We start from the raw sequence: 19,783 nt of genomic DNA, 5'->3' as shown, positions 1-19,783 counted from the left end.
CTGAAAACCTGCAACAGAACATGTCATAACATATCCAGGCCGTGTCTCACTCTTCTGCCTTTTTTAGGCATCCCACCCAGTCCATCTGCACAAGTGGTCCACTCGGCAGGTCGGAGATTTATCGTCAGCCTTGTACCCGAGGCGAGGCTGAAGGAACAAATGCTTCCCACCTCTCCTTCTCTTGCACCTCATGTTGAGACGGGTAAGGATTGTGTGCATTTGCGTGCATTACCTGTAGAGATCGTGTGTTGCCTGAGTGGCCTTAATTGTCATTCTATCACATGAATTCACATGAAGTTGAATAAAAGAAACAGAAACATTCTAACTGTATTTTCTGACAGTGCTGATCTAATTTGCCCAAAATTGCCCAAATTTGTTGATTTTAGATATGTTTTTAACATGATTCTTAATTGATAAGGTGTAATATAGCTTACTATGTATGTGGTACACTGGCTGAAATTTCAAATTTAATGGCTCTGCACACTATGTAGGGTGTTCTAAATAATTTGGTTACAGTGACCTATAAATCGGTGTAATCTGGGTGGAGCTAGGAATTACATATAATCATGTGGTGGCTTAAAATAGTTTCCTTTTTCTCTTCCAGTTTCTCCACCTCCATCACAGACTCCAGGTCAAGGTTTGGGCTTGTCCCATTCTACAGGAGCAGTCAGCTTACACCAAGCATTCTCTGAACTCCGACAGAACCAAAATCAGCTTGATTCAGGGCCCAACACTGCCCCACCCTCCATCCACTCCACCCATCCTCCACTTCTGGAGCCTGCAGCAGCTTCTGTCCCTTCACAGAGTAGCACACTCACTCCCACTGTGGATGCCGCTGCTGGGCATGTCCCTTCTAATTTAAACACAACACAGGATGCCTCTCTTCCTCCTCTTTCTGTATCCTCGACCCCTTCCGCCATCCATCTCAGTCCTCCCTGTTCCTCTTCTCCTCCCCCTACAACAGTGAATCAAAGCATCCTTCAATCACAGGTACTTCCACAGCCAGTAACTCAGGCTGTCTCACAACCCCAGACACAGGTACAAGCACAGCCTCAGCCCCAGGCTTTCAGCCACCCTCAGTCCCAGACAGTTTCTTCTGTCAGTGCTGCTTCAGTACCTTCCACTTTACCAACAGTGGTTCCCCCTCAAATGCTCACCTCCCCTCCTCTAGCCCACACTATTCCTTTTGTGTCCTCCCCGCCCTCTTCATCTCTTATAGCCAGTGAAGTCTCCTCTGATCATTCATCAGTCTTGCCAACTCCTTCCCTGACCTCCTCAGTCATCCCCACCACTGCCATCCTAGGTCCCCAGCTCGCGCCCTCTGTTGTCTCCCTCCCTGCTCCTACTCCCTCATCGTCCGCTGGAGGACTTCTGCCGGTGACCACAAATGTCCCCACAGTCCAACCAACTTTGGTGCACTCTCAGCCTCAGACAGCAGCCCTGGCTGGGCAGACGCATGCCCACAGTGACTGCGAGCCCAGGTGAGAGGTGGTCACTGTGTATTTATTTCTATTTTATTTCTATCCATATATATACACACACACACATACATGGTCAATTTTAGACTATATTTTGTGTGGAAAAGTTCTTGAATTCTTACTTGCTTATTAACTTATTTACCCATAAATACTGATTATTTCTGAGACTTGTTGTCACCGATCTCCTTCAGATGTGAGCACTCCTCTGAGTCGCAGTGCAAACCAGACGACATCCAAGCTCTGGAAATGAAGCTGCGCTCTCTCTTCATGGACCTCGGAGGTGGGGTGCCTTCCACCCAGGGAGACATCGTAGCTGCTGATCTGGCTGCTGTGGCAGGTACCTCGTCACCAGTAGGACCTTGCTCCACCTCCACCACGTCTGTCGCAGCATCTGGCTCCAGCCAGTCAGCCATTCCTCCTCAACCCCCTTCCAGCCTGGCGCTGGGATCACTGGGATCCCCTGCTCCAATCCAGGGCCCTGGGACGCCTGTCTTCACCCCTGCACAGTCTAGTAGGAATATTTAAATCTTTTTTATTTAGTGGTGGTAAATCTTCTCTTCTTTTTATTTAATGTTGCTTTCTGCATTTTCTATAGTCATCCCTGTCTCATTAGGCCAGACCACTCCATCCAAAACGCCCTTATCCAGAGTACCGGTGAGTTGTATAATTCTAAACTTTTTCTAAAACTAAAGGTTTTTTGAGATGTAGTTCAATAATTTTTTGTAGTATGAAGTGTCGTGTGGTCAGACAGCATGTGCATGTTAGCTAATTTTAACTACATATTTTTTTTAATTGTTTGGAAGTCACAAATAATGTAGTTTTGGGAGATTTGCACAAGTTGCGATCAATGAAATACCAAAATCTTTTTTGATCGCACCTAGTATGTCTTCCACAGTTTTTCTCCCCAATTTCCTTAAAACTCATCTGGCATGGAAATTCCTTGTAACATTCTTAACCATAAACACTATTCTTGTTATCTCCTCTACAAATCTCTTCTCTTGTCTTTCTCATTTCTCCCACTCCCATGCTTTCATCACTTCTCTTTCTCCGGGATTAGGCCAGTTCTCCTCCTTCAGAACTCCCGCCACCCTTCCCTGGACCTTGTGTAATACAGGTGTTCTTTTTTGGATCATTTTTTAAGACCGATGTGTCTGAAACAGTGCAACACTGTTTATAGACTGCTCAGTGTGTTTGTAATGTCTTTTTGCAATAGCTTCATCGGATTTAATTTGTGCTGTGCATAAGTTGTGCTTCTGCTTTTTTTCTGCCCTTTCTAAATTCTGCTAAAATGATTCATCTCTCTGAAACAGCAGCGTTATTACAGCCAATCTTGAAAAACTCTAAGATGAGACACTTAAAGGCCCAAAATAAAAAAGCTGCAGAGATGATACATCTGATACAAAGCCTACAAGGACAGTAAAACTTAAAAAAAGAAGAAATCTAATGAAATAATTACATTAAACAATTGAGTAATTTAACTTCAGTGTTACTTTAAAAAGAAGTCAAAAGCACATAAATGCAGTGTCAGGTGGGTTGGTTGACAAATGAGATAAGGCAGGAGTCTCTGTGGACTACGATGTTTGCAGATGATGATGAGATGATCTTTAGTGAAAGTAGGGAGCAGGTAGATGAGAGCCTGAAGAGGCGGAGGAATGTGCTGGAGAGAAAAAGAGTGAATATCAGTACAAACGAGACAGAAGACGTGTGTGAATGAGAGGGAAACAGGTGGGAAGGTGAAGTTGCAAGGAGTATGTGTTTAATACATGGGGTCAACCATCCAGAAGAATAAACAGTGCACAACAGAGGGAAATAAGAGAGCGCAGGCAGGGTGGAAAAGGTGGAAATGAATGTAGGGAGAGAGGACAGAGGACACGCAGAGAGTTGGTGTGACTAAAGTGGATGCCAGGCGATCCATAATGGAAGCTGCTGAAAGAAGAAGACGAAAAAGTCTCTGTGGACTTTTAAGATAAAGACTGGGAAGCACATGGAGCACTGGTCAAAGAGAATGACCAAACAGATTAAAACAGTTTGCCAGACAAATGCAGCAGTGAGCAGTTTGAGCACCAATGACTTCAGGACAGACAGATAGTGAACTGATTTCAGTTGCCAGACCGTGAATGCTTCAGTTTAAAAATAGACTTTCCTTTCAACCAGACAAGCACATTGAATAAATAGAGAGATGTGACATCTAAAACAATCTGATCTGCCCGGATACAACATCCCGTCCCTTATGTAAGTCTCCTGGATGAGACATGTCTCGTTTGATTAAGATAATCCTGCTGTCGTTGAAGTTCACTTGGGATTTGTTTTTAATTATTTATTTTGTAATTGTAGTTTAATTGCTCGAGAATGAATGGCTTTGCGCAGCTTCTGGATCACATTGTTCATTGGCGAAGGAGAGAAATCTGATTTTTTTTTTTTTTTTTTTTTTTTTTTTTTTTTTTGGTGAGGAACGGTGTTAAAAATGACAAATTTTAGACTTTAACTGGTCCTAATTTGTATGCTTTGCCAAGTTTTGAGGATGGTTAAAGCATCCAGTTGGACCAGAGGTTAGTTTGCATTTTTAGTCAGATGGTATAACTGGAAGTATTTTAATTACAGTTTGCTTGGAAACGTTCATTTAGACTAGAGGATTTTTAAAATAAACTTCAATGATATTGCACCCTATAAAACAGTGTTACAAAATCCTTGACAAAGAGAATGGAGCATGGTGTATATTCAGGTGGGCTATGAGATCACACACAAGGGCGATCCAGCTCATTGCATACCAGACGATGGCTCAGCTGACTCAGCTACACATCAGTAACATCATTGGTAAGCAGTTTATATAGGCTGCACCATATAAACTGCTTCAGCCTTCCAAAGGTTGTAGTAAATCTGCAAACCGCTGCAAACCCTCTCCAGCAAACCTGCCCTTTTTAATGTTGTGTCTGACTTAATCAGTGTGCCGTATCTGTTGTCTGTTCCATATGGGAGGTTTTGCTGGTGCTCTCGTCATGTCCAACTTTCCATGTATGAGTGCAAAGAAGCAGCAAGGTCCCAGAGTTGAGCTTTGCTTGGAAATATGAATTGCTGCTGATAGAAACAACAGTCTCCTTTTACTATTAGAATACCAGCTTACCTATATAAAACAAATATTCCATCCCTGAAAACAAAATTACCATAAAAGCAGAAAATAAAGACTAAAAAACATAATTGCACTGAAAAAAAAGTCCAAGATTGTGCATACATGAACGGTGATTACAAAGATGGCCTTGATTATGCAATTCTTAGTTTTCCAGGCAGCGAGCTGCAAAATAGAAGGAAGCCAAATGCGAACCAGATACTCAGCAAGAACCTGCCTGCAGATCTAAGACTGCAGTCTAACTCACAGCGGAGCAGCACTAAACAATTAATCAGTTTAGCTGAGCTTGGAGTTTGGTGTTGCTTTAATCCATAAAATCTTAAAATCAACTGAAATGTTTGATTCAGTTGGCTGATCTGTGCTTATGTTGCTAATCAACAGCTATTAGTAAAACCTGCGTGGCCAAGCCTGCCTCTTTTTGCACGGTTTTTGTTCTTGCATGGTCTAACAGTTTATCTGCCCACCTCTTCAGTCTCAGCAGCCTCTGGAGGACTTGGATGCCCAGTTAAGGAGAGCGTTGAGTCCAGAGACTGTTTCTGTGGGCGGTCAGGCCTCCCACATTAGTGTGGCTTCAGTTGGACAACCAGGTATGTTCGATTATACCCAAATCCTAATGTTATATTTTTGTATCTGTGTGATTTCTAAAGTATCCATCATATGTTCCTCAGTTCCTTTTCCAGTGGAGGAAGAAACTTTGTCCTCTCCTGTTCATCCCCCTCAAACTCAATTAGGACGATTTAAGGTAAAAGATCTTCAACACGAGACACCGCACATGAATACCGTCTGCATGTAAGGCTAGCATAATGAATATACGCTGGATCCCAATTGATAAGTAGGATCCAAGTGTTTCTTTGTCTCATAGCCTTCTTCCACGTTTCTCTTCGATGCTTAGGTCTCACGGGCTATCGAAGAGCCCGCTGTCCAGCGACCGGCCTGCACCGAGTCTTCCTCCACCACCTCCTCCACTTCATCTTCTTCATCATCCTCTACTCTCTCGAGCCCAGAGAACACATTGCACAAAAACTCCTCGTTGCCTCTGAAAGCGGAAGGAGCAGGAAAAACAGGAGACGTGGTGGACGGGCCCCCTCACAAGACTCCCGTTGGATCCCACCACCCCTCCCCTCTAACATCCCCTTGCCCCTCCCCCAAACCGCCCACCACCACCATAGGACGCTTTCAGGTAATCGTTCACTTTATTTTCTCTGCCGCCTCCTTTCCTTTTCGTCTTTTGTCCTTTTTCCCAGTTTTAATTCTCTCCCCTCCTCTTGTTGTTTTGTTCATATTTTCAATTTTTTAGGTTTCTCCTAAACCCGAGGCCCGCGTTGGTAGATTCTCAGTCAGTCGTGCTGAGGAGGAGAGTCCTCCACCTGCTGCCAAAGCTGCTAATGGACCCAGCGATCCTGGCCAAGTTTTGACCCCAGATTCTACCCATAAAGCCTCTCTGCCGAGTCTAAACAACTCCTTCGCTAACTCCTACATCAGCAGTGACAATGACTCGGAATTTGAGGATGAGGACTTCAAACGGGAAGTCACTCGCCTCAGAGAGAAGTGAGTTATCCCTTTCTCATTTTCTTAAAGTGGAAAATAGATTCACACGTCCATTCTTTGTTTTATTGTCCACCTTTGCTTCTTTAGTAAGGTTAATGGCTTTGAAAAACTTGATTTTTCTCTCCTTCTCGTGCGCTTTTCTTCTCCTCCTTTTCCTTCCAAGAATGATTCCGTTCTTGTTACTTCTATATATCTTATTTTACTTTTCACCCACCAGGCACATGCGTGAGATTCAGGAACTTCAATCCCGCCAGAAGGAGGAAATAGACCGTCTGTTCACCAGGCTGGGAAAGGTAACCAGCGAGTAAAAAACAAAAAAACTGCAATTAAGGCAGCATCACAAAAAAACGGAATGTGAGAATTCTTCCTTTTGGCGTTGTAGGTTCCTCCGCCTTCAGCGATCCCTCCTGTTTTGACCTTGACTGGCAGGAGGAGACGGCCCACCAAAAGCAAGTCATCGAAATCGTCCAGAACCAGCAGCAAGAGTCCATTACAGCCAGGTAGGCTTTGGTGAAAAGATGAACACATGTAAAGGCTCAGTTCATTCAAAAAACGATTTCCTTCCCACACACATGTGAAAATAGTTAGTTTCTATTAACAAAATAGACAAACTTGAAAATACTGACACTACCAGAGCATGAAAAGGTGTTCTTCTAATTTGGTTGAACTGACCCTGAACGACCTTAATCTTGAACCCTAAGCCCACTACAGCCAGGACGGTTCAAAAACCTTTCGCTAACATTGCATCCTCTCTGTGTTTATGCATCCATGTGCACATGTATGTATGTGTGTTTATCTGCTTGTGTACACCTGCACGTGGGATCAGGCTCGGAGCTTGAACATTTCTGACTGCTTTCTCCGTCTGTTTTTCTCTGTGTGGTTGTGTGTGGGGGCGTGTCTCTGTAAATGTCTGGGTAAATGGGTCTCTTTAACTATCCATTACCTTTGTGTTTGTGTGTTTGTGCGTGTCTCTCTACTTTCTGCGATTGGTCCTGGCCTGCTCCTTCCTCTTGCCCATGCCTTCTGCTATCTTCAGGCAGCACTCTATCCGCCCAGAGCGTCCCGACTATGTACCCCGGCCAGCTGGCTCTGCTAGCCCCAGGAGGATTAGCCGATTCGAACAGCAGCACTCTGCTCCAGCCCCTCAAACCCTCTCCCTCCAGTGACAACCTGTGTTCAGCCTACACCAGCGAGGCGGCGCTCTCTGTGCCCAGCCTGTGTGCTCCCACCCCAGGTATGCATCCGCTGAGAGTCCCGGGCCTCGTTGCATCTCCGCAGCATTAAAAGTTCACACAAACAGCTTATTGGATGCTTCGCATGCAGATTAAGACAAATGCATGCTGTTGGTTTGTCTTCACTCACTCACAACAAGATCTCCCATCTCTTTCTGTTGTTCTTTGTTGAGAGAAAAAAAACTGTGAGGGCTAACTCAGTGTCCTTTCTGTGTATTCTTCAACTGTGTCTCTTTTCATCTTTTCCTTCTCTTCCTTCTTCTTATCGTGTCTTTTCTCAATTTTCTCTCTTCGGTTTTATCGCTCTCCTTTCTTCTCATTTCTCCTCCCCTTCACCTCTCTCTTCTCCGTACTTTCCTCATCTCCTCTCTCTTCCCCTTCTTTCCCTCCTCCCTCTCTTCAGGCTGTGTAAAGTTCAGCTGGGGTTCGGAGCGTTTGGCCTTCAAGCCTGGCGGCAGGAGGACGCGCTTTCTGAGTACGCCCTGCTTGGCTCTTTGTGTGTAACGCTCTATTTCTTTGCTCTTCTCTTTTATCTTTACTTACTTTTGTTTAATTTTTTCCCCCCATATATCCGTCGAGTCACAGTCATCCTCTCCTGTGGGTTTTCTTCTTTGGTGGAGGAAGACCCGCTCATTCTGATATCATCAGTGCTCTGCAGAAATCTGTTAAATTTACAAAAAAAACACGCAAAGTCAGTTGAGTAGACATGAACATCAAACTTTGTGGTTTCAGAAGTTGAAACCTGAGTATTTTTAGTTAAACAGACAAGCAGAAACAACGTTTTTACCTTAAAAAAGGTTGTAGGTGCATAAAAAAAAGTAAACAATATAAGATCTTACTGCAGGACGCAAAATGTTCAGACAGTGATAGTTCTTCACACCCAGATCTTGCGGCAGTCATCTTTACATACTATTTCTTCATTTGTAATCTTGTTTCTTTCTTTGTCTTCCTTGCCAAAAATGTTATTTTTTTAACTTCCTTGCGCCCTTTTGGCTATAGTAAATAAGAATCGTTTTACTATAATAAGGTCAAAATGACTGAAAATGACAGAAAGTTTCTCACTGTCTGAAGATGCAGTGTGAAGGCCCTGAAATGATCAAAAGAGACACTGAGTTAGTGACACTGAGGCTTTTTTCATTTTTAAACAAGCCCATGTCTCTAATCAAAAATCCGGTACTGTGGCTCTGGGTCATAAAAATCTAAAAATCCAATGAATCAGAAATTGACAGCATTAGCAGGGAACTAAGTTTCATTAGACGGCTCCTGGTCAAAGCCCTTATCAGTCCTGCTTGATTGATGACAATATGTTGCAGATTAATACCGCAGAAATCAATTTTAGAGCTACTTCTAGCTTCTACTGCCGCTGCTCCGTCGCAAATACAGCAGAAGAGCCGATTGACCAAACATATCTATGCTGTTGCGATAAAGTTTGCTGCATGATAGCAGTTGGTTAGTTTTTCCGAGAATTTAGGAGGAAAAACTTAAGGATGACGGCTTCATTTGAATTGACCCTTTAAAGTCAACTGTATCATATTTGATACATGTTTACAAGTTTTTGTCAGTTTTTGAGTCTTCTAGATCATCAGTGTGATGATGTAGAAATAAACTGCACGATTAACTTTGAAGGATGATGTAGCAAATATGATACAAATTAAAACTCATCATTTATACATCGTTTAATTCCCTCACAAAGTTCACTAAACACTTCATTTTCACAAAGCTTGAATTTTCTGGCGATTATTTTGTGATTCGGGCTTTAAAGGGCTTTAAAGGGAAAGCTAGTGAATACAGCAGCTAAACATGGATTTTACAAGCAGCTGGAGAATCCTGTACATTTATACTTAGACCTGTAACTAACATTCTTTGTGACGTTATTCAAGCTCAAATAAGCTTCTATCCTAACAATAATCATTACAAACATTCTCCCTCTGATCGATTTCATCTTCGGTTCTAATAAATTAGAGACAGATGAGGCCGTTTTGTTTGTCTGCTGGTATTAATTTCAAATCCTGACTGCTTCCATTTCTAACCCTTATTTCCAAATAGCGAAGGACGGACATGTTGATTATTTTAGCTTTTCTTTCATGCGTTTTTAATTTTTTTAAATAAGCAGTTTGTTTTTACATCAATTAAGCACACTTCAAAGCTTGATTTCTATTTTACTCTTAATAAAGTGTTTCTATTAAACCTTAATCTGTAATGCTCAAATGTTTTGTGCTTAAGGGACGTTTCTGAATGCTTCTGAACCCTCTGCAGCTCAAACCCTGTCTCTCCCTTCCTTCTTTCCTTTCCTCACTCGGTGTCCTCACCGCCCGCTCAGCCGTCCCCATGTCGCTGCATCAGCAGGAGTGGAGAGAGGCATACCTGGGTCTTAGTGGACTCGAGTTATTCTTGTTCCTTAACATAGTTTTAAAAAGTCTAGAATTGGATTCAAATTCTTGCTTATAATCAGGGTGTGATTTTATGCATCCCTCTCATTTTTATCGCTGCACTTTGAAACAGTCTACAGCACAAACTTCAGTCTAATGGGGAGCTGACTTCACTTTCAGTGCTTGCAGTCTTTTTAAGTAGAAATTTCACTGCATGGGGCGGGCTTTTCATTGAGCCAAAAAGCACCGCATGTTCGTTCATCTCGTTGAACTGCAGCTATGCATGGGGCCGCTGTCTGAGACATCCTGCAGACGTTACTCACATGCGGTGGTGCAGCTGCTATGATAGGCTGACAGAAAGTAGTAGGTGCACTCCTGTGTAAAAAGAGCCGCTCTAAGTCAGTCATTAAAGCAGGCTGTTGTCTAAGTTTGAGACGTAGGATTGTACTGCAGCAGAATATTTATTCAGCCTAACAATTCTTTAGACTGACAGTAATTTTTTAGCTTATTTCATATTAAATAGTGACGTTGATGCACAGATAGATTTGAGTCTTGCTTGTATCATTAGGATTGATTGGATTGTGACTGAAAGCACAAACGTGATGCTGAGAATTTTGCACATTAATTTAAAACCAGAATCCTTTTTTGCACAAATCCCACCCTGTTTATAGAAAGTCTGAAAATCAAAGTCGATTACAATATTTGACCCAGGTGTGGTAAGGCCCTGTGAGCTGCAGAGAGTATCAGAATCACATGTGAAACCAGGTTTTGGTTTGCCCATAAGCATCTTAAAGCCACAGTACACATTTATGGCACATGTGGCTGTGTGCAAAGGCAAATCTGAAATTTGATATTGTTATTAAATTGAAAGTAAAGCAATGTCAATAGCTTTGGTTAAATAATATGTTCACCTCTGGGCTAAAAGTAACTGTCGACTGAGGTCTGCATATCTGCAGAAAATTGTCTGTGTATCTTACCATTGTCAGAAAATGATTTACTCATTTGTGTGGTTGTACATTAAATAATAATAATAATAATAATAATCAGGGGCAAAGTCTCCTCCACTATTTGCTTTGTGTTTCTGGGGACATGTTACATTGTGTGACAGGTTTTTAAGATGTTCCTGGGCAGCTCAACACCAAAGTCTTGTTTGTTTCAAGGTCACATTATTATGCTTATACCTGTCACAATGTGCATTGTGTTTGGTTGTTGTGTGTTGTGGGCGGGGCTTAACTCTGACTCTCTCCCGATCCCTCCAATTGTTGTCTTCCGGCCGCACAGGGAAGATGGTGAAAAAAGTCTGCCCCTGCAACCAGCTCTGTAGTAACTATCTCTCTTTTTGGTCTTTCCTCCCTCCCTCCATCCATACCAACTCCTCCATCCTTGCACTTGCTCTCCCACGCTTCCTCCCGCCTTCTGACGCCCTGTCGGTTACAGCTCCGACCCTCTGCCAGATTTGAGATCCGTTAACTTCAGTTATTTCAGCTAAGACGAGCTTTGCAGTTTCGATGATGGCGTTTCAGGGAAAGTCCAGTTTGAGGGCTGAAATAACTGAAGTTTGTAGCCTTAACAGATCTAAACTGACAGCGCATGCACCTGCAAGCTCTCCCTCTCTCTCACACACGCATATAATGTGCCAAACACTAACACATACAAGCTGCCCCTCCCGTTCCTCTCAGCCTTCACCATGGCTTTTGGCTTGGACTACATAGACCAGAATCCCATGCTGCTGCAGTCGTTCATGACTCAGCGTCTCCTCATTCTTATTTTCCTCCATTTTGTTTAGCATGACATGACAGTTTATTTCTATTTATTGATTTATTTATTTTTGTCAGACCAACTGTATAATCCTTGACAATCCTTGCATATTCTGCCTGTTCTCATTTAATATCTGATATGAACAAATCATGTCAATATTTAACGCCCATGCTCATTCTGCTGGCATGGCTTTGGGATGATCTTGTATGCAAAGGAAGTGCATCAGCTTCGTGTGATTATAAGGGTAATGTGCAGTTATGGGGATGTTTAAAACATAAGAAAACATGATCTATCTGCAGTATGTGTATATGCTTTTCATATCTTTATGGTTTTCCTCGTAGCATTTATAAATGAATCTTTATCTTCTCTTCCACAGACCTAAATTATTTATAAAAATTGCATATTTACAAAAGATAAACCTGTATTCTCAAAGACTTGTCTGCAGTATAAGGGATCCAGAATTAAGGGACTTGAAACTGTTGTTTGAAGCAGCAGAGTGTGCAGCGTCTTGTAGCAAAGAGCTTATTTCACTAGCCAGTGTTTGGTGGTTTCCTATTGGACTGATAGACCAGCCCTGTCATTACCCATCATTGAGCACGGTATGGGGAACACACAGATGCCAAAAAGCCAGCCTGCAGTGTGTGCTTTTTTTTTGGAGTTTAGTCTGCATTAAGTTTGGTAGTGGGTGGGAAAAAAAACACATAATACTTCCTGATACAGAGCTTGAGCACCATCTAGTGTCTGGGAAATGTATTCAGAGTTAAGAGGTGCACTGCAGGGGCATTTTGAATGCTCTACAGGCTGTCCAGTGTGATCTGATTCCTTGTTATAAATAAGATATATATACTATAAAGGGTTCAGCATTTATCCTAACTGCCAAAGTGCCCTTCCTCTGCTATCATAAGTTGTCTCTTATTCCTGTTTATCATCATGATCTCCATCATTAAAACTAAACAATGCAGTTCTGTGACCATGTCGACATGCTCAGCTGCCCTAAACCTCCTGACCTGACCAACCTCTGTCTGCCCTTTGTGGTTAAGACAGAGCCGCCTGCCGCCAATCACAATCATCCAGATAACATCAGCTTTGCCTCACCTTTTAAACATTATCTCACACTATTTGCTCTTTTCCCTCCTCCCTTGTGTCTATCTTGACTCTCAGGGACGAATAGCACCAATGCAGTGAGCGGTTCAGGTGGTTTGGGTCAAAGCCAGGGGGGTTCTCAGTGTCTGGCCCCCAACATGCCAGCCCCACACCAGAGGAAAGGAACCTTCACCGATGACCTTCATAAACTGGTGGACAACTGGGCCAGAGATGCCATGAACCTCTCACAGGTTTAGTGCTGTTTTTGAATGTATATTTTAAAACATAGCAAGAGTTTTCATATCAAAGAAAAATATATTTTATCAGTGACTCAGCAGGTCCCATAGTTAGTTCACTAGATATGAAGACAGAGAGGAAAGAGCTTAAACTCTGAAACCTCCTTTTTAGAAATGCAAATGTGTTTGATCTGTTGAAGAAACCTGATCCAAGGCCTTTTGGATGTATACAAAAAGTGTTAGCCATAACTTTGTGCCTTGCAGTGTTAATCTTAAGAGAAAGGTCATGAACATGACAAATATTTTTTCTGTTATCAGTGGACATGGAAGCAGTTTTTTGTGATTAATTATATATTACATCATTATGTTTGTACAGTAAATTAAACATTGAACTGTTTCAGGGTAAGAGGAGTGCCAAACAGCTGCAGCAGGCTCCGGTGCAGGGACACAGCTATGAGGTTAATATTAAAAAACACCACATCGCATCATTTCTGCACTAAACTCTTAGAAAAAACACAAAAAGCTGTTTGATCCCTGCCTGCTTTACTACATCCAGATTTCTGGATGATGTGCTATTGTATTCCCTTAACAACTGATCTTTTGGTGTTTAATTAAAATGCATTATTTTGCATCATGTGCCATTTAAAACACAGTAAAATTTACACGTTATTATATTACAATGTGATATTGATTTTTCAAATTGATACTTTTTACTTTTCAGACATGCAAATTCCCAAAAAAATGTTTTGGTTATTTAATTATTAAATTCCACCTGACATGAAGCAAATCTGCTGTGTTGGTGGTGCAGAGAATAACACAGTTTGTTTAGCTAAGATAAATGTCGCATGGCTGTATTTTTGGGTTGTTTTTTTTTAACTTACATTTTAAGCAGGCTTGGTTAATAATAACTCTTTAATTTTAACTCCTTGAAAGACATCTTTACCTAGCACAGGGAACTAGAATCAAATTATTTAAGAGAAAAATGCTTAATTTTGAATTTTGAGTGACGTTTCTCCTCCCCTGCAGGTTATCCAGTCAGCCAGTCTGGGCAGGAAGTACTCCGCTCCCAGCCAGCTGTGTCCCAGCAGCATAGGTGGTTCAGCCCACATCCCAACAAACTCCAGCACCGCTACCTCTCTGGCTGCCCGAAAGGGCTCTTTATGCCACCCTCCTGCCTCCTCCACTCCACCCCAACCCCAGCTTCCCCAGTTCATCCACTACACCCCAACTGCTGCCTATAGTGCACAATGGTCTGGTCCGGCTCACAGCCTGTCCACCCCACACCAAGCACCAACACAGCCTCTGCTGGTCAGTACCTCCCAACCCCTGGGCCCCTACCCCACGCCACAGGGCCAGATTCCAGGCCAGGGGCCACTCCAAGCTTTCCATGTGACCAATACCCTGCAGAAATCAGTCAGTAACCCGGGAGGACCCAACTTGAGGACCACGTAGGGCTCAGAGTCGGGGCCGGTTTAAATCACGGCCTGAGAGGACTGGTGTGAAGTGGAGTGTTCATCGCTGGATTGACTAGAAAGTGTGATTGATTTTATTTCTTTTGTTGGGAGAGGGGGGTTGAGACGGGGGTAGGCATGCGTGTGCATGAGAAGCCACTTCAGGCTGCACTTCAGAGAAAAGCAGTGCAGCCTTTCTGCTGTGGGCTTGTAGCAAAAGAAAAAGACTCAGAGTACAATGATAAAAGGCCAAAGAGGTTCTGACAGGGTGTGTGGGCTTGCTGTCAATAACTGTCTGCATGTTTGCTCTAATGGCTGGTTTACACTTGTTGGATTTCACGCTCTGACATGAGTTAACATATCTTTACATAATATGGGTTAGTGAGCCGTGCTTACTAGACAGACGACATTACATCAGGCTCAGGAGGAGGAAGAATGTGGTAGCCAGCTTTTACAAAATCCAACTTGAGCCTTTGTGTCCGTGGAGTACCTTCTCATCAATTCCTGCTGGTACTGATTTTAAGGCCTCTGCTATCCATGTTTATCAGTCTCTGCTAGAAATCCCAACAAAAAAACTTGCAAATATGCATTTCTTCCATTGGGGGTGAGCATTGCTAGTCCTCACATTAACCGATATTGTTGCTTAGCGTTAGGAATCAAAATCGTCAGTGTTTCTGACAGCAGTTAGCATCCTTAAATCAAAGGATTACAGGAGGAGATGCAAATGGCAGCAGATAGAAGGGTGAGGTGAGAGCAGAAGACGAGTCCGCATAACTCTAATCGAATGTTTCAGGAAGTCGTTTGGAAGTTGGAGAGCCTTCCTAACCTTTAAAAGCACAAAGCGAGTCAAGATTAAATCAAATACATATCGAGACTAGATGTAGCCCAGCATCTCCGCCGTCTTCTTCTCCCCCTCCCCACCGCTCAGTGTGGCAAAGTATTCAAGCAGGTAGAGAGAGATGGAAGTGGGAAAGCCCTCCATCAGCTTCCTGTTTCAGCTCACTTCATGTCGATGGGGTCCCAAACGGGCAGAACAGATGCTTCACGACTTCTTTCGTCCCTCTCTCTTCACCTCCCTGTTACAATTTGAAGCAATAACAGCAGAAACCTTTTAGAAGAGGACAAAAAAAGCCCGAACACAAGAGAACTCAGTGTGTAAAAGTGACCTTGTTATCAAGATAATATCCATGTATAGTTCGTGTCTGTTTTTTCGAATGTCTGCTATGATGATTCCATTTTTTTTGTGTGTGTCGTCGGGTTGGTTCCCTTGTTGCCCCCTGCCCCACCCACCTACCGCCACCCCAGCTAGCAATCTGACGCATACACATTCACACACCCACGCAACTCTTATGACATTCATATAAATACACAAAGCCGCATACAGTCATTCACAGACTCATGTAAATACACTCACGCATAGTTGGAGGTGTAGCAGCTGTCAGACTCATGGGCCGTGCCTCAGTTCTTAGTGTCATAATTAGGTCGTTTTCAATATCTGGGTTGAAATGCAATGTACATTATTGTCATAATTATTGTTGTTAATGATTGTTCTATTTAAAAAGAAACAAAAAACAAAACCGTGTTCTGTCAATGGACCTGTTATATGTGCACATCGCTGTATGATGTGGAGACACTGTGATTATTGTTGTTTGTTATTAGCAAATGTTGTTGGACAACATTAGTTTTAGGGTGAATTTAAAAACAAAAAAAAGCATATTTAGAATAGTTTTTCGGGGTCCTTTCGCTTTCAATTCACAGCTTTCCACAAACGAATTTTTGGAGATCGGTAACCCCTCTCTCTCTTTCTCTTTTTTTCCAATAAGCGTCCTTCTGTCAGTTTACTGAGGACACACTTCCAAACCAATGCCTTACCAACAACTAATCAATCCGTTTTTTCAGGTCATCTCTATAAACTGGGTGAATTGAAAGCCGAAACTGACCTGAGTATAAAGACAAACCGGCGTGAACGCCAGGATAGTCGATATTTAGATAATAAAGTAAAGCTAGCTATTTTTTTTCTTAATACAGTACTTGTCTATCAGACACTTTAAATAGCCCTCCTCTTCCCTTTCTCCCCTGGTTTTGTTAGATGAATGTGAATGTATAAAAACCAATGGTGTCCATTTTTAATGTACATGAAAAAAAAAAACCCTGTCTTTTATTTTTGCTTGTCTTCGCTCCCCCTGACCCCTCTAGAGCCTCTAGTGATGGCTGGAGGTATTAAACTAGTGCCTTGCTTCCTTCCTGTTGCTTCTCCATTGGAGGTTAAAGTGAGCACATTGGACAGAATTTGTGGAGGATATAAGGTTGTTGCTGTGAAGTTTAGCGGATGAGGCCTGCAGTGTATATGTGCGCGCACGTTTAGGCCGGCTTGTGATGATTCCTCCTGAGTGTATTTTTTGCAAAATGGGGAAATTTGGAGTGAAATGCTCTGCTGCCGTTTGAACGAAGGTTGAGATTGACGTCCAGAGACGGAGAAAGGCAACCGTTTGTTATCAGTGTTGTTTCTATTGCTGTATATATTTTTTTTTTCTTCAGTTTTAAGGAGGGAGTTTATTGAAGATTGTATTCGAAGCTTGGACCACTCTGTACTTTGACCCGAGTGCAGCATACTTGCGGGGAGAGCATGCCGTGGTACAGTGACATAGTGTTCTTTTTAACGTGAGATCAGCTGATATTAAAGACTCGTTTTAGCTTTCTGTCAGGATTTGAAACTCTGAGACCATCAGAGCTAACCAGGAATGTGATATAGGCCATGATGTTGCGCTCTACTGTCAGAATAATTTGGGTTTACTGAAATATTGTGAGAAGCGCAGGCTAATGGCCCTGTTTAGGTATGTCTGAAATCTGTTTATACTTGGCGTTAAAATGTATCTGGAGGGATCAGATCACATGTGGATGTGGCACTAAATATAAAAAGGACCACCAAGGCACACTGTGATAGGCTGAGGTAGTCTGCAGTGCATCAGGCCACTTCTTTTGAAGTGTAAATATCGTTGTGCCCTGATGCATCCCCCTCAAGGACTTCAGAGGAAAGCATGTCACTAGTGCAAGATGTACAGTATAGGTCCTTTTTCCTATTGTTCTGCCTCCTTTGCAAGTCACAAATGAATTATCTGTGTTTGTTTGCTAGCCTTTAACTATCTAGCAAAAGTCACATATACAGGAAGTAGCCAAGCAGTCAGCTGGACACTTTCAGACACGGTAAACAACAGCTGTAATCTTGTGATCCGGTCATGCATTAGATGCATTAGTCAAACCGAGTCTAAAGAAGGTTCGGTATATCTAAATAAGCAGCAACCTAACACTTGAAAATGCAACTTTAAAAAAATGTAGCCAAAAAAGTGTTTGGTGCATATAGATACTCTGTGACATCATCTTTTTCTGATACATTTTAAACTAGTTGGAAGTAACTAGCTGGAAGAAAGAAAGGAATAAAGAAAAACAAGGCAGTACTTTGTCAGGACCCATAAAAATTCTGCAAAAATATTAACGAGGCAGCACAGTTGTCAGCTGTCTTTACAGAAATTGAAAAACCAACAAATAAAAGTCAGCTTTAACGAGTTTTTGAGTGAAGGTATGACAGAGATGATGGCAGTCATGATGATTGATGGATTTAAGGGAGTACGTGCAAGGCCTCTGGCACCCTCTACTGTTTTTTTGTTTTGTTTTTTTAACCTGTAACACAAATTAAACATTTGGTACAAACTTCAAAGCTTTGCATCTTTCCATTGCTTTTTTCCAGATTGTGTGTAAGTTACTTTGTAAAGTTTGTGCAAAAGAGCATAGATCTTTTTTCGTTATATTCCTCGAGAAAAATAACGCGACATTTTTTACTACTTGGCAAGTTTGGTTGAAGCTGTGAATAGTCATTGAGCCACTTTGCTTCTGAGTTCTCAATATAAGCATTCTGTCAGACCTTTAATGATGCCACAAACTCAGTGCCATTTGATTTTTTGTTTTTGTCAGTGGAGGAAAAAAAGTGGCGTAGTTACCTGCATTAATTCACTGGAGCTGTTTAATTTGCCAGGTATCATCCTGGATCTGCACTTTGCAGCTGCAGATTTGAGGTTTGGTCATATTTTACTGTCTCTCTGTTACGCAATGATTACAATAAAAGGAATACCTGCTGCGCTGCAATGCCCTTGCATGCAGTATTAAAACTGTCACTTTAATAATATCAATATCAAACTGAGATTACAGTAGGTTTTGACGGCTATGCCCCTGCTGGAAGTGGGTGCAGTTATTGTGAAGTTTTGGAGTTGTCGTGGAGGAATTTTACTGTGAAAGGCTCGAAAGTTTTCCAGCACAGGCACTCTTATTGTGAAGTTTCCTCGAGTTAAAGTGGAAAAGTAGGATTGTGTGTTTCAGGAGAGGCGTGCACGGTGTAGCAATAGTTTGAACTCGCTTGCATTAGAATCAGTTTCCTGTTGATGTGTTTTCCAGTTTTCGCCTCTTCAGGACTCGCTTATCCTTTACGCTTTTCACTGTAGAAGTGCCCACATGTAAAAAACAAACAAAAGAGAGAGAAAAACAACAATAAAAGAGATTCTGCCTTTCAGCGCACACACACACACAAAGCCACAGTCACAGATACATGCAACTTCTCGCTGTTTTATGTAGCTTGCTCCTGTGAAATGATGTGTTGAAAACAGCAACAGTTTCTGTGAGCGTTGCTGAAAATATGTCGATTTTGTTTCTTGTCTCTCTCCACTCTCACATTTTGTTTTTTTGAATTCTCACTCTGCCGTTTTACTGTCTCTACCAGCTCCTAATTTAATTCATTGCTTTCCTTTTTCTGTATCGTGGTTGACGTTGTTCAAACATGGTCGGATTTTAAGTAAACAAATATGAAAGAATGAAAGAGAATAACAAAAAATAAATAAATACATGTAAGGAGTCATCGACAGCCTTTAATGGTATGTTTTGCACTAAGTATAGAGTGTTCAAGCTTCTTATTAAAAACAAAACTTTGCGCTTTGCGCTACAATACAATAAATTTGTTACTTTATTTGTAAAAACTTAATAAATAAAAGTTGTTTAAATGAATCTGAGTGGGGGTTTTGTGTATTATTTGGGTTGTTATGGCTTAAATAGTTTTTCTCTGCCGACTCAAACCTTTTAAGTCTGGATGAATCACTCCATTATAATTATACATTCAATAAGAATGTATTCTTAACCTTCCGCTGAGAGCATTTCTGGTGATGCTGCTACCTCTCATGTCCTGTCTCAGGTCTTTGCTGGACTTTTTTCCTATTTCTTAAGACATGACTTTCAGATACTTTTCATCTGAAGTATTTTTGTTTTTCTGGGGTTTTTTTTGGCCCCGCCACTTTTTCTTTTGTCCTCCCACTTGTCCAGTTTTTTAAGGCAACACAAGTTTTCGGCTAACAGCTCTTTGGGAATCACCTTGGTGGTGCAAAAATGCTATTTTTATTCCTGCCCAACTGCATTATCTTTGACATTTTTCACATATTCAACTAAAGAAACAGGAATGATGTGTT

General features: G+C 41.9%; 1 protein-coding gene across 9 annotated transcripts in view; it reads left to right on the top strand.

The window, feature by feature from the left end:
- wnk1b (WNK lysine deficient protein kinase 1b) overlaps positions 1-19,040 on the top strand; it is a 98,503-nt gene extending 79,463 nt beyond the window's left edge. For 6 of the 9 annotated variants that reach the window (XM_085386901.1, XM_085386900.1, XM_085386902.1 and 3 more), the window contains 15 exons: positions 68-202; positions 605-1,481; positions 1,670-1,989; positions 2,074-2,132; positions 2,536-2,592; positions 5,075-5,189; positions 5,271-5,344; positions 5,495-5,782; positions 5,900-6,150; positions 6,368-6,443; positions 6,533-6,650; positions 7,187-7,384; positions 12,671-12,843; positions 13,230-13,286; positions 13,855-19,040. In XM_085386901.1, coding sequence (XP_085243027.1) covers positions 68-202; positions 605-1,481; positions 1,670-1,989; positions 2,074-2,132; positions 2,536-2,592; positions 5,075-5,189; positions 5,271-5,344; positions 5,495-5,782; positions 5,900-6,150; positions 6,368-6,443; positions 6,533-6,650; positions 7,187-7,384; positions 12,671-12,843; positions 13,230-13,286; positions 13,855-14,280 — 3,224 coding nt within the window. In that variant the 3' untranslated portion in view covers positions 14,281-19,040. Of the gene's footprint in view, positions 1-67; positions 203-604; positions 1,482-1,669; positions 1,990-2,073; positions 2,133-2,535; positions 2,593-5,074; positions 5,190-5,270; positions 5,345-5,494; positions 5,783-5,899; positions 6,151-6,367; positions 6,444-6,532; positions 6,651-7,186; positions 7,385-7,785; positions 7,879-11,032; positions 11,075-12,670; positions 12,844-13,229; positions 13,287-13,854 lie in introns of all 9 variants that reach the window. The other 3 variants (XM_085386907.1, XM_085386904.1, XM_085386903.1) reach the window with 3 other exon arrangements.
- The last annotated feature ends 743 nt before the right edge of the window (positions 19,041-19,783 follow it).

Source organism: Rhamphochromis longiceps, linkage group LG17, assembly GCF_057381845.1.
Source record: "Rhamphochromis longiceps isolate RC_006_pf linkage group LG17, R_longiceps_female_GT1.1, whole genome shotgun sequence".
Taxonomy (NCBI): domain Eukaryota; kingdom Metazoa; phylum Chordata; class Actinopteri; order Cichliformes; family Cichlidae; genus Rhamphochromis; species Rhamphochromis longiceps.
The sequence above is the reverse complement of the archived record's forward strand: the minus strand, read 5'-3'. Positions and strand labels throughout refer to the sequence as shown.